The 13,294-nt window shown below is 33.3% G+C and overlaps 2 protein-coding genes across 3 annotated transcripts in view; one reads left to right on the top strand and one right to left on the bottom strand.

The window, feature by feature from the left end:
- The window catches only part of LOC101506027 (uncharacterized), a 2,274-nt gene extending 545 nt beyond the window's left edge, over positions 1-1,729 (top strand). Inside the window, exons 4-8 of the mRNA XM_073367507.1 lie at positions 1-119; positions 244-340; positions 599-708; positions 1,159-1,233; positions 1,371-1,729. Of these exons, the coding sequence (XP_073223608.1) occupies positions 1-119; positions 244-340; positions 599-708; positions 1,159-1,233; positions 1,371-1,421 (452 nt within the window). The 3' untranslated portion in view covers positions 1,422-1,729. The remainder of the gene's footprint in view (positions 120-243; positions 341-598; positions 709-1,158; positions 1,234-1,370) is intronic.
- Positions 1,730-2,125: 396 nt separating this feature from the next.
- Positions 2,126-9,704, bottom strand: LOC101505473 (topless-related protein 1-like). 2 transcript variants are annotated; one of them, XM_004486583.4, is made up of 26 exons: positions 9,524-9,704; positions 9,027-9,165; positions 8,692-8,871; positions 8,468-8,581; positions 8,229-8,387; positions 7,674-7,851; positions 7,439-7,577; positions 7,206-7,315; positions 6,963-7,128; positions 6,742-6,851; positions 6,561-6,630; positions 6,356-6,429; positions 6,156-6,251; positions 5,983-6,078; positions 5,670-5,797; positions 5,283-5,556; positions 5,038-5,199; positions 4,881-4,970; positions 4,486-4,632; positions 4,272-4,382; positions 3,984-4,163; positions 3,585-3,713; positions 3,407-3,502; positions 3,063-3,251; positions 2,813-2,979; positions 2,126-2,727 (listed from the first exon to the last, which is right to left on the bottom strand). In XM_004486583.4, exons 2-26 carry the CDS (start codon positions 9,104-9,106, stop codon positions 2,520-2,522), a joined length of 3,453 nt encoding a protein of 1,150 aa, XP_004486640.1. In that variant the 5' UTR covers positions 9,107-9,165; positions 9,524-9,704; the 3' UTR covers positions 2,126-2,519. The 2 variants fall into 2 exon arrangements, with proteins under 2 accessions (XP_004486640.1, XP_004486641.1); XM_004486584.4 differs by having other exon boundaries at positions 2,126-2,724; positions 9,524-9,700.
- Positions 9,705-13,294: the final 3,590 nt, after the last annotated feature.

Below are 13,294 nucleotides of genomic sequence, written 5' to 3' on the forward strand. Positions count from 1 at the left end.
AGCAGGAAATAGTGTGTTTGTATCAACGCTTTTGTCAACTTGACAGAAATGCTAAGGGATTTATTTCATCTGATGAATTCTTATCCATCCCTGAATTTGTTATGAATCCACTTTCACAGGTAGTAACTTAACACTACATACCCTCTCTTTGGATTCAATTTATTATTTCAGTTTATGTACCTTAGAGGATGGTGTGTGTCATCGATTATTCTTTAGTTTGATGGTTTCTGTGCTTACTTGCAGAGGCTACTCAAGATGGTTGATGCTTTGAATTTTAAAGACTTTGTGGCCTTTTTGTCTGCATTCAGTTCCAAAGCTAGTACACACCAAAAAATTGAACGTATGTCTTGTTTATTCTTATATAGCTCAGATTTTTATGTATTGTTCTATTGCTTCAGATTTTATTCTTCAAGATCTTCAGGTCTAGTTTTTGGATGAGTTAGGTGTCTGTTTTGATCTTAACCCTCCGGTTCCTAGGTAACCTCCTAGTCAAGGATTAGGGGTACTTAATAATTATTATCTTCTACTACTGGAAATTAGGGGTACTTAATAATTGCATTTAATTAAGGGTACTTATAGTTGTTTATCTCTATTGCAGTTATTTTCAAAGTATATGATTCAGATCATAATGGAAAGGTGTCTTTCAAAGACATGTTGGAAGTTCTAAAAGATTTGTCTGGTTCATACATGTCTGATGAGCAGAGAGAGGTATCACACCAAATATCTGCATGTTTCCTTATAGAGTTTAATCATCAAGTAGTTTTATTGGCAGTTGCTAGATAGAAAAACAAACTTTCATTACAGTTCATCAATTATTACCGCTTTGACTTCTCTATTTTGAGTTTGGTATGCTGAAATCTGAGTTTAATATTATCTTGCTTCTTTAAGATTACTATATTCACCATCTTATTGATATAATACTGCTGCCAATGTAAATTGGATTGTTAGTTTTGATTTCTTGGTCTCGCATTTTGCACATGTCTATATTTCTCTGGTTTTGTTTCTGCTGTTTGCAGTACCTATAGATGAATTGCATTTAGATTAAACAAAAGCCAAAAGATGTACTTTTTTCACTCACCTATTCAGTTGTACTGGATTTGGTATATTTGGACTTAACTGGTGCTAATATAACTTTGTTATATGTTGTTTGATTTACAGGAAGTCCTGAGCCAAGTTCTCAAAGAAGCAGGATACTCAAAAGATTGTTACTTGACATTGGATGACTTCATTAAGGTCTGCACATTTTGTAATATATTTCCTCAAAACAAGATCTCATAATTCAGGCCTAGTTATACGCCAAATTTCCGTTGAGAACTTGAGTTGACAGACTAAATTTCATATTGTTTGATTTTAATTTTGGCTTGTCACAGGTTCTTGGTCATTCTGGCGTGAAAATGGATGTTGAAGTCCCTGTTGATTAAAATTTTCCTGCAGTTTTCCCTGTGATCTTGCAAGATGAAATTGTTAACTGTATTAAAGATGCCATTCTTGTAATATATAGCTCATGTGGAAATGAGAAGTGCACAAAATACAGTTGTCCCCTTTCTTCTTGGGATTTGTAAAACAATTGTCTTCCGGCCACTAGTCCCATTGAAGCCAATTTGAGTAGTTTTGTTTAGCATGACTCAGGTTTTTGCATTCCTTGACATGTTTTACAACCTTTTTTGGGTCCCCGAATTCAAACTTCAAGTAATTCTTTTTATATGAAGCTTCAAATTTGTTTGAACAAGATGATATGATTTCAATGTTGGTTATGCAAATCAACCATAGTTCATATAAGCATTTCTCAATTTTATTTTGTGAATTGAGTTGCCTTGAAATTGAAAAATTACCAAGTGTACAAATTTGCTAGTGAAATTGGAGAGTTCATTGAAGATTTGACCCAATACTTAAAGCAAATGTGGAGATTCAACTCATAATAAAAATTTGAAAATAAAATAGTTTTCACTCAGTTTTTTGAGTGACTTTAGAACATATCAACTATAAAGATCATAGTTAAATGGCTATTCCTTGAAATTTTCAAGGCATGGTACTAGAAAACACTGGAAAAATTTTTTCCAACATTCCCATTCATTCTTTATATTAGTAAGTACTGACTGCATGTCATGAATCACAAACTGCGCCATTCAAAAAATTTACATATTTATAAATGTCTGGCGAGTAAAGCATGATTACTGATTACCATAGTTACATTACATGCAGATTAAATAAATCTAAATACTACATAGGAAAAAGTTAAGACAATAAACCAATCTAAATAAATAGCCAGGAAAAGCTTGAAAGTACTCTTAAGAACTTCTACATCTGTATCATTAAACACAAGAAATTTACACATAAGTTGGTCTTGATTTTGGTTTTCGGTTGCGTTGCGGCTCGGAACATGATTGTGCACACGGCCAAGATAACACGGTGGATCTAGAGAGTAGCTGAATCAACCTTTGGCAAGTGCCCTGCATTATCTTGTGATGGCGCCAGCAAGCCAAAGTATGTAAAAGAAACTTGTCTAAGGCTGACATGGATCATCTTTGGGGTTCGTCGGAAGAAGCACCAACTGGAGCAGCTACCGCATTGCTCGTTGAACCATTCTCAATGGGTGGAGGCACACCCCACTTGCCTTCAGACTCAAGGGGCTCAAACACATGAACTATACCATCTGACAGTCCAACAGCAAACTGATTTGGTTCTTGTGGATGTGCCGCAATTACAAGTGAGTGAACATTAGAACTGCTACATAAAGAACAACCTAGTTAGTGTTCAACAAGAAGTATAATTACATAAAAGTTTCGAGTTTTTAATATAAAACAAGAATTACCTGACATTTGCGGAAAGATAAGCAGAAGGATTGATACGGCATCGTAATCGAAGGTTTGAAGCACTAAATACACAGACTGTTGCATCTAAAAAGCTGGCAAATACCAGCTGGCTATCACATGAGAAAGTTGCATGTGATATTGGTGCAGCGGAATCTCGTGGGAACCACTACAACCCAAACTTCTAACATCAGAAAAAATATAGATAAAATTATTTGCAGGTAACATAAAAACTGAACTTAATGAACCAACCTGCTTTAAACATTCTAGTTTTGTTGCTTCATAAATGGCAAGCTGTGTTTCATGTACAACCAAGAAGCGGAACTGATCCTGATGAAATTGTACTCGTGTATCTGCCTGTGCTGGTGGAGTCCGCCCGGGAGGAAATTGCAAGAATCGAGTCTTCTGTTTCTCCCATCCATCTGTATTCCATACACAAATCTGCACAATAAACATAGCAATAAGATAACTATCCATACTAATTGATCAAAACTAGTTAGTTAAAGATCAAAACTAGTTAGTTAAAGATCAAAAACTAGATCATTGATGCAATTTAATAACTAGTTAGAGACAAATTTACGCTTGAAATCTATTACCTGAGCATCTGCCCCAGATGAAACTAATACATTCAGTACATGAGAAAAGGCGAGACCAGTTATTCTTTTAGTATGGCCTTTGAGTTTACTTCTAACCTGTGAAGAAAAAAAATATGTTTTAACTCCTAACTAATTACTTAAATCATAAGCAGGAAATATCCATCGACGACAATGGTACCTCATCTATGCGGACATTATATATCTGAATAGAAGAATCGTCCATGCCTATAGCAATAATATTGTTATCCTGAGGATGGAAAGCCAGAAAGGTTGCTGCAGGTGGTGGTGGCATGAACGTTGTCATTGTCTGCATTTCACCAAGAATATTGAAGTTGATTAGTTACAAACCAAATACACACTTGAATAACCAAATAGTTGGACTTAAGTTGATTAGCCTCAGTTTAGGACGAACGATTCGGAAGAACCCGAGTTTGAACTCTAACTGGAATAATCTTTAGTTAGGTTTTACTTACCTCCCAATCAAACTCCGGATTATCAGGGCTCCTTTCCCATGGGAACCGGAAGGTTAAAAAAAAAATAGTACACACTTGAATAGTGACTTCACCAAATATCTCACCTTAAAAGTCATCATATTGAACAGAGAAATCTTTCCACCCGATGCTGACATTACGTAAGAATCATTTTTGGACAGAGCAAAGCATGGGACTGCATCCTCAGTATTGCTATCATTAATGTCATTAGTCATCAAGATGCCACTTGAAGGTTGCCACAACTGAGGCGGGACACTAGCAGTGGCCTGCGAGAATAAATGACAACATATCAGAGAACAATATTGTTTCTATTCCAATTATATGATTTGCCAATAGTGGTAGTGAGATAAAAGTAACTTCACATATTCTCGCACCTTCCCAGATGAATTGCGATCGTTTCGTTGCCATTTCCAGAGAAGATGAATGGCATTTGAACCTAATGCTAGAATAGCATTACCTGAATTAGTATATATCAACCTTGATATCTGTCATAACAAGGATGGAAATAATCAGAACATATCGTGCTTTATTTATTAAATAGTCGTACGAATGTTTAAAATGGATTAAATTAGTAAGTAAATAACATACCTTGGTTACTCTAACATTCTCAGGTAGCTTCAACGATCTACATTGAGATGGCTCATTGATTTCAGTGAGCTTCCATATCTTTGACTTGTCATTAGATTCTTCACTTATTCTAGGTTTAATATCACCTAAGTTCCGAGCATCCCCATTCTATGAGTTGAAAATGACAAACAGTACAGTTAATTGACAGTAATAACAGCAAAAACAAAAGCAATTATAATAAATAAAATATATATAATAACATTAGGTGTGAAGTTCATTCAATCCTCTTCACCAGAATATATCATCTAACAACTAAGAGTTGCAAAATGAGAAACAATAAAAATAATAAGAAAAAGCTAAAAGTAGCATTCAAGTAAATAACAAATCTTTTTGATAAAAATGCAAGATAAACAAACCATTCCAGCAATCGCTGCCACAGATGAGGCTCTCTCCGCAAGTGCAGCACTAGTTGCAGAAGTAGCAACTGACATTGGATTTATTGTAGGCTGCCACATATGTCATGCGTCAGAATAGGTTCGATTCATAAGAGACAGAAAATATTTATAAGTCTACCTTTGTCATGGCTTCTGACGTTCTTGATGCTTCATATAAGGAATTCTCTAACGATCGCAACAAACGAATGCCATCTCCATTAGCTAAGATTTTAATTCCATTCTCATTTGCTGAGACAGCTAAAAGAGATCCATCCTTATTGAAACGGATACGAGGGCTTGCCTAGAATTCAGATGAGGTGTTAATAAGCAAAAGTACTTTTTTCAGAGACTGGATTTCAATTTGCGATCAAATAATGAACTTACAGGGAGACCTCCATCAGCATCCACAGTTGTCAAAAGCTGAATATTATCCATATCCCAAAATTTAATGGAGAAATCATCGCCAGCAGCCAGATATCTGTTTTTGGTTGTATCGAATTGCACGACACCCAATGATCTGTTTTTGGTTGTGTCGAATTGTACGACACCCAATGATCGTTTCCGAAATCCTTGATAAGTCCTTTTCACAGCTCCTTCACTTTCATTCCACTCAACAATAGAGGATTCCCCGTCCTTGCTAGTCCCACATGAAAAGAGCCTATAATATATTCACAGAAAAAAGTTTAAACAGAAAGAAATCAAAATCGATACAATAATTAACAATAAAATAAGATTCATATGACAGGTAAAACCATGGTTCAGAATATTGACCTTGTACCATCAGCACTATATGCCATGGTTGTACACCACCGACCAGGAGCATCATAATCAACACGAGATCCCAAATTGTCATACAACCATGCTTTTATCTTTCCGTCTAATGCCGTTGAAAAGATGAACTAGAAAATTAAAAACAGATAGTATCAGCAAGAAAGCAACTCTAAACATATTCAAAGGATTTTATTTAAGGCAGACTACTAACAGAACTATAGGAACAAAGCCAACATTTTTGCAAAACTATACTAATAGAGCTATATGAATCATTCAAACGTTATTAAATAAAAGTACCAAAGCCAACTTATACCTGAATGTTTTCTTTATAATGTGGACAGACGGAATAAACGGGGGCCTCATGACCTTCAAAAGTGTACTGCTTTATACCCGTAGCAGCATCCCACACCTTAGTTAAATGACTTAGTTAGCAACATATGGTATCTTAAGTTCAGAAAAAACATGTTTGCTCTTTGATAAAGCTACCTTAATGGTCTTATCATCACCACAGGTGATAACACATAGCTGCTTATTTGGGTGAGAAAATGCTAGATCATTTACTCCGCCGACATGAGCATCAATCTAGAAATTGAGTTCATAAGCAAACAATTAGTCAATTACAAGAATGTATAAACAAAACCTAAATTCAGCACCAACAAATTTTTATTATATGTATATGTGTATACCTCCAAGTGCTGTCGTACTTCATCTGCACCATGGTAAGAGTATATCTGAACAATGTGCCTTGAGTAAGCAACTCCTGTTTATCAAACAAACTCCAACATTAGAAATTGGTTGGGTTGACTTCTTAATGTATATATTATTATTAATATTAAAATAGTTTTAAATTTATATGTCAAACTTCACGAATTTTAAAAACACTAAACTTACCGAACAAAGCCCCATCAGGACTCCAAGTCACACGGTTGACAGAAACAGCTGGATCCTTGACAAGAGCAGCCTGAAATTGTCATGCTTATATTTATTTTTAGTGAGTGCGGAACTACAAGATGCGGGATTTGATACAATTGTTCATTACAAACATCGACAAATAAAGCCAAGAAAGGAAGACCTGAAATGGCATTGAACAAGCACTCAGATCCCAAACTTTGAAGTTCCTCAAGACCAACCGCTCCCTAGAGCCCAATTCCCATAAACCAATGTCCGCCACATTCGTACCAACTGACATGTTCCATCAAGAAAAAAATCAGTCAATTGACTGTATAAATGGTAAATAATCGCAATTGAAACAAGTCAACAACACAATTAAAAGGGGTTGGATGAGAAACCGACCAAGAAGTAAAGTCTGTTGAACTGGATGGAAGTCCATGCTCACAGGAGACGAGCCTTGGTTTAGAGTCCGCAAGACAGTCTTTGGCAAGTCCTCAGGTGAATTAAAAGCCTGACCATGACCATGACCCGGAAACGTCGCTGACAAAACATTGACCGGTAGATTTGCCTGCACAAAATGATGCAAGATCATAAGAAGAAATGCAAAATCATGCACGATGTTTCAATAAATGATACCAGATTTACCTCATCGGACATTCCTATTGGTCTTGTTCTCTTAGAAACGTGATCTGAATCCCCAGATGGGTAGTCGACAGAAGGATTAGTTGGAGGTGTCCTAGGGTGCTTCAAAGCAGCTTAAGAAGGCAATGGAATATATAAATCAAAGAATATACGCAATAAACAAACATAGTCTACGAAATCATAGCTTCACTGGGCATGAAATGGTGGAGATAACAGAAAGCAAAAGAGTGGGATACCTGGTATAGACGGTGCACCGATACCAACACCAAGACCTATAGCTCCTCCTCCAGAAACAGAGGCATGAGCCACAGTAGTAGGATTTGACATCCAACCAGCCAGGGGCATCGGCACAGGTGCCGGAGTTGGTTGAAAAGGCTAAACACATAAACGTAGAGCATTCCAACAACAAAATAAGAATCAAAAGATGACATTGTGAAATTCCTATTAAATCAAACCAGTTTAGTGGCTCACCCCATGTGCACCGAGAGGGGGAAATCCTCCGGCTTTTGGTAAGGATCCTAGTAATGGAATATTAGCAGGAGATGGAGCTCGTGCACCATTTGGTTGTCCACAAGAGTGATCCACAAAAAGAGTTTTTATATCTGGATTTGGTCGTGGATTCTTACAAAGTTGGTGCTGCCAATTCAAGCTGTAATTTAATTTCAAAAAAGAAAATCAGTTATCCAACAATATCTTTAACCAATGCAAAAGCACATGCAGCAGCTCCACCACATAATAATGGTCGATCATTTAGCTGAAAAGAAGCATTGAAGCAGACACTGCACAGCCAAATATTGCAACACATTGACATTGTAAACATTCTATGAACAAAGTTACAGACGAAGGCAATTGGCCGGACAAGCCCTGTCGCCAATTACAAATAAAATAGGAGTTTGATGGTTAAGTGACAATAACACAATGCTTGTTTTCATGGCCATGGTGTACAAGAAAGCTACTGCGTGCAAATAACAAATTTGTTTTCCGTATTGATTGACAAGTCAGTAACTTATACATCAGAAGAATTACCTTTGATTGATGAGAGTCCGCAACCTTGAGTTTTTAAGGTTGGGAAATTGCAATTTGTCACGAAATAGAGGATTTGCCTCAATCAACTTTTTGAGCTCAACCAACATGATTGCTCTTGCAGACTTTGTATCGCCATACTTGGACAATTGTTCATTTTCCCTATAATATAAGAAACATAATAAGTTATATACAATGCATCATACAAAAGTTTTACACAAAATAAATAATTATATTCGTACCTAAAATTCTCGAGTGTCAAAAGCTGTGTGATTTCCTTGAACAATTCTTCATTAAATGTGGCAAAGACTTTCAAATCCTTCACTAATATTTCTACACCCTTGGACCGATCGTGCCTACAAAAAATTAAAACGAAAACAGCCGACTTTCAATACTTATATACTAGAATGCTTGGTGAATGGTGAGTTGTCTACAAAGTATAAAAGTGAAATCATAGTGAACTTACTTGTCTAACGCTTCTAGATACTTCTGCTTCCTTATCTCGAAAAATATCTTCATAGAATATCTATTATCATCTACTTTAGTGAAACCAGATAGGTACTTTTCAACCTCATCCCAATTTCCATTGTGCACTTCATCTTCAAAATACTTCATGTTAAAGAAAAACCCTGACTCCTGCTCAAGCCTATTATTTAAAAAAAAAACATGAAATCAATTAATTTGATAAAAATAAACAGATTCTAAAGATGACCTATTATTACTAATAATTTACTAATAATAATCATAATAATGAATAAAAAAGGTAAAAATATACTGAAATGGAAAGAAAAAAAACCCTACTTATGAACAGTCTCTTTGAACTTTTCCTCATCCAGAAACTGCAAGATCAAGAACACCAACTCTCTGCTGAGAGATGACATGGTAACCCTCTTTGTCTTGGATCAGATTAAAATCAAAATGAGCAAAAGCTAAACTAGATCTGCGAAAAACAGTTAAATCATTCAACAATCTCAACCATTTATGGAAGAAAACCTTCAATAACAGCAAAAAAAATAACAAATATAGAGTGATGCATCATGCAAAGAGGGCAAAGAAGAAACAAGGTTAATTTATTTAGGTAACAAATACAAAAAAAAAGGAAAAAACGAAGAAATTAAGTGTAATAGATAATCAAAGAAAGCCACTTTAATCCTTTAAGGGAATCCAAGATGTAATAATAGAGCGAAAAAAAAAGGGTTAAAAGTTGAAATTAATTAAAATACGTAAAAAAGCTTGAAACTTTAAAGTTTAAAGCAAGAGATTCGACAAAGAGAGAAATGGTTTCGAGAAGCTTTTACCTTCGAAGGCTCAAACATGTGAATATGGAACACAACAGCAACCACTTCAACACCACAATAACAACAAGACCAAACCTTTCTCTCTCCTTGTGCAAATGTTTCTCTCTTTCTCTCTCTATATCTATATATACATGGATGAATTATTTTATATAGGAGGAGACAGGGAAGGGAGACTATAAGTTAGTTTACTTATCGATAAGAACTTCTGCTTGTTAACATAAGCTATCAGATAAGTGAATAAGCTTATATCTAAGTGTGGAGCCCACTGAGCCAGCTTCATTTTTTGTTTTAAGAACCGGCTCGGAATCTATCTATCGGCTCGTGGGTATGACTAGAAGATTGGTCAGATCATTGTGGTGCCGTACCTAGCTTAGTAGTTTGAATTTGAGCGTTGGATTGTTTAATTGAAGTGAACGGTGATGGATGATGGAAGATCGAAGGGTGAGGAAGTAGTGAGAATGGTTGGGAGAAGGAGGGGATAATTACCGAGAATGCGATTTTCACTGGGTTAAGATCTTTGGGAAAACGACAAAGTTTTTTCTTGGATAGGGCGTGAAAGTGTTTGTTTAGCCTCAAGTATAGAGGAATATTACGGAGTCTGCCATTGACAGAGACATAACGTGATAAGGTTCGCGATAGCGATACGATATGGTTACGAGATGAGAAGTGAAGTGAATAATCGCAATATATAGGAGTTGAGTTAATTAAAAAAAGTGAAGTGAAGTGATTAAAATGAAAATGTTAAATGTGTGGTGTGGTCGGAGGGTGAGAGCGTGTGTAGGTTTATTGTCCTCGTTTGCTTGCTGTCCTTGTCAGATTAGATAGATGTGTGGGTACATTTCCCTATTCTCCCACGGAGCCATCAAATACGCTACTGCTAAACTCCCTTAAATAAATGTCATTTTTCTTTTTAATTTTATTCAACATAATTCGATATATTATTTTAGAAGTAATATATATATATAATGATAATTAAATTATGCAATAAAATTACATCAAAATTTGAAATTTGTTTATCTTGATATAATTTCTTTTATTAAAGTATATTCATTGAGAGAATGAAAAAGTATATATTTTTTTATTTATAGATGAAATCATAAAAAATCTATCACATAAATGTGAATTCAAACTTAAACAATTGATATTTGTTGGTTAAGTTGAACTTTTTTGAATGAACTTGTTGGATCCTTTCACAAGAGATTAAAATTATATATATATAAAAAATCGAGGACAAGATAGAATTATCTCAATATATTTTCTCTCTATTTATGGTATCTCTCCATTTCTCCCCTTCTCCATTTTTTCCTTACCAACATTTTGGAAATATAAAATATAATAATGTGATTTTTAATGGATTCAAATATTTTTATAGACATAAAAACACTTCAAAACTATAGTAATAAAGAAGAGAACAAATTGAGAGAATTTTTTTTAGTTAATTTTTAGTTAATTAACTACTTTTAGTTAATTTTTTTAACTAAAAGTAGTTAGCACATCTCAAGAAGTAGGTTCCTCTAACATTAAACTTTTTTAATTTATTTTTGTTTATTTATCTTTAAATGAATCGTAAATTGAGATAGAAGAAATGAAGAGATAAAGTCATCTCTATTTATTCTCTTTTCATTTATAGTCAATTTGGAGAAGGTAAACGCAAAAAGATTGAAAAAAATGAAAAAATTTAATGATAATCACGTTCTTTTCTCTCCACTTGTCATTTGAAAAATACAAAAAGTAGTTTGTAAATTCCATCATTAAGTGAGTCTCACTATCATTAAATTACTTTTAACTTTTTTGTATTTATCTCTCTCCAAATAGACAATAAATTGATAGAGAAAAAAATGACAGCATTCTATCTCATTTTATGAACCTTTTAATATAGTTTAATAGTTAAAGGACAAATTTAAAAAAGAAAAAAGTTAGTTCAGAGATTAAATCGATGATTTATTAAAAAAAAGTCAAATTTGTCATCAATATAACCATTGAAACTAAGTGACAAATTTGTCTTTAACTATTATTAAGAATAGAGGAGTAACACTATTATCGTATTTAATTTTTATAAATATACATATTGTGGGAGTAATACAGCTTGGCCATCAAAAAGAGTGTTGATACAACATATGGTCCAACATGAATTAATGTTTAAAAATAATTCAAAATTTTAATGATAATCTATAATATTTTGTGAAATTAAAAGTTTGTAATTATCTTTATCTTTACAGTTGAGACAATAATTCAATTTCAATTCAACAAATTTAATTTTTAAAAAACACATTCATTTTTTTCACTTTTATAAAATAATATTTATTTTGATCAAAATTTTAAATAACTTTTAAGTATTTATCCACCATCATTGTTATAATTTACCTAAAAAATATAATTTGTCTAATAAAGTGTACATTTATAACACCAAAAAGTGTATGTTGACGTTGAGTGTCACAAAAATCTATAATATGGCCCCCCCCTAAAATAGTCCACATCAAGAATGCCTTAAATAATTATGACAGAAGGGAGGACCTCATTGATCGATGCTAAACAAATTGAAGTGCCTTCCCCACCCCACCATATTCTGTGTGTGTGTGTGTTGCTTTCTTTTCTTCCTTCCAAACAAAGCAACAAAATAATTAAGTGCCCTTGTGCAATATATTTATTGTTACCAAACTATTTTCGATATATCATATATCAAAGACGTCAGACAGTTGGCCAGTACATGGAAATGGGACGCATCCATGGTTCTTTGAATGGAAAGAAAGGTAATGTAGTGAAAATGGCAAATGAAGCTCATAGATTATAGTACAATGTATGAAGAAAAATGTGGAAAGTGGTAAAACGCATAGTCCACATAGAGGGAATATAAAGTTAATTTGGTGATATAGTGTAAGAGAATAAAGTGGTAAAAATGTTGCATGTTTGAAAATCCTAAACAATTAAAATATTTTGCAAAAATAAAAAAAACCTACAAACAACAAAAGTCAAACATTTGCACAATTTAGAAAGATAATGAATAGTTTGTTTCAAATTTTTGTATGAAAAAATCTATTTTTTCAAACTATATATAAATCATTTTGTAGGATTTAAAATGTGTTTGTTTTAGATTTTTAAAAAATTATTTTGTTAAAATACTATTTTTTTTGCTAAAAATAATAGTTTCTCGCACTTGTCTATTGGGATAGATGAGAGAGAAAAACAAAATTTAATTAAAAAAAATAGAATTTAACTCATTAATCAGAGAAAATGATGCAATTATCCTTACCTTATTTTGAAAATTCTAAATTGTCCTCGGTTCATTTTTAATACACTCTTATTTTATATCAATTCATTAGTTGTGTTTTTTGCTTTCACGCAGTGGCTATTTTTTGTCTCTTTATACGACATTGTTAGTTTTCTCATTCCATGTGACCTTCATTAAGATTTTCATCTAAGTTTTGTTCTCTTTTTTTTATTTTTCTACATAGTTATTTTTTGGTTGTATGTGTTTATTTATTAGTTTTTAGGAGTACTCAATTATAATGATCAAATTTTAAAATGTGTCTACGAAATGGTTATTGTAGTTTAAAAAAAATTATTTTGACAAACTTGTATACAAACAAGTTAAAAATCATTAAAAAAAATATTTTTATATAGTAAACAAACGGGAGTTAAAAAATTATTTTTTAAAATATATCTAAAAAAGTAATCTCTAAATTATTTTTATTTAACCTCAACCAAACACATCCAATATGAAACTCCTTCTAGTCTCATGTATAATAAACAAAGTTATCTCATACTATTTAA

Source organism: Cicer arietinum, chromosome 1 (assembly GCF_000331145.2).
Source record: "Cicer arietinum cultivar CDC Frontier isolate Library 1 chromosome 1, Cicar.CDCFrontier_v2.0, whole genome shotgun sequence".
Lineage (NCBI taxonomy): Eukaryota > Viridiplantae > Streptophyta > Magnoliopsida > Fabales > Fabaceae > Cicer > Cicer arietinum.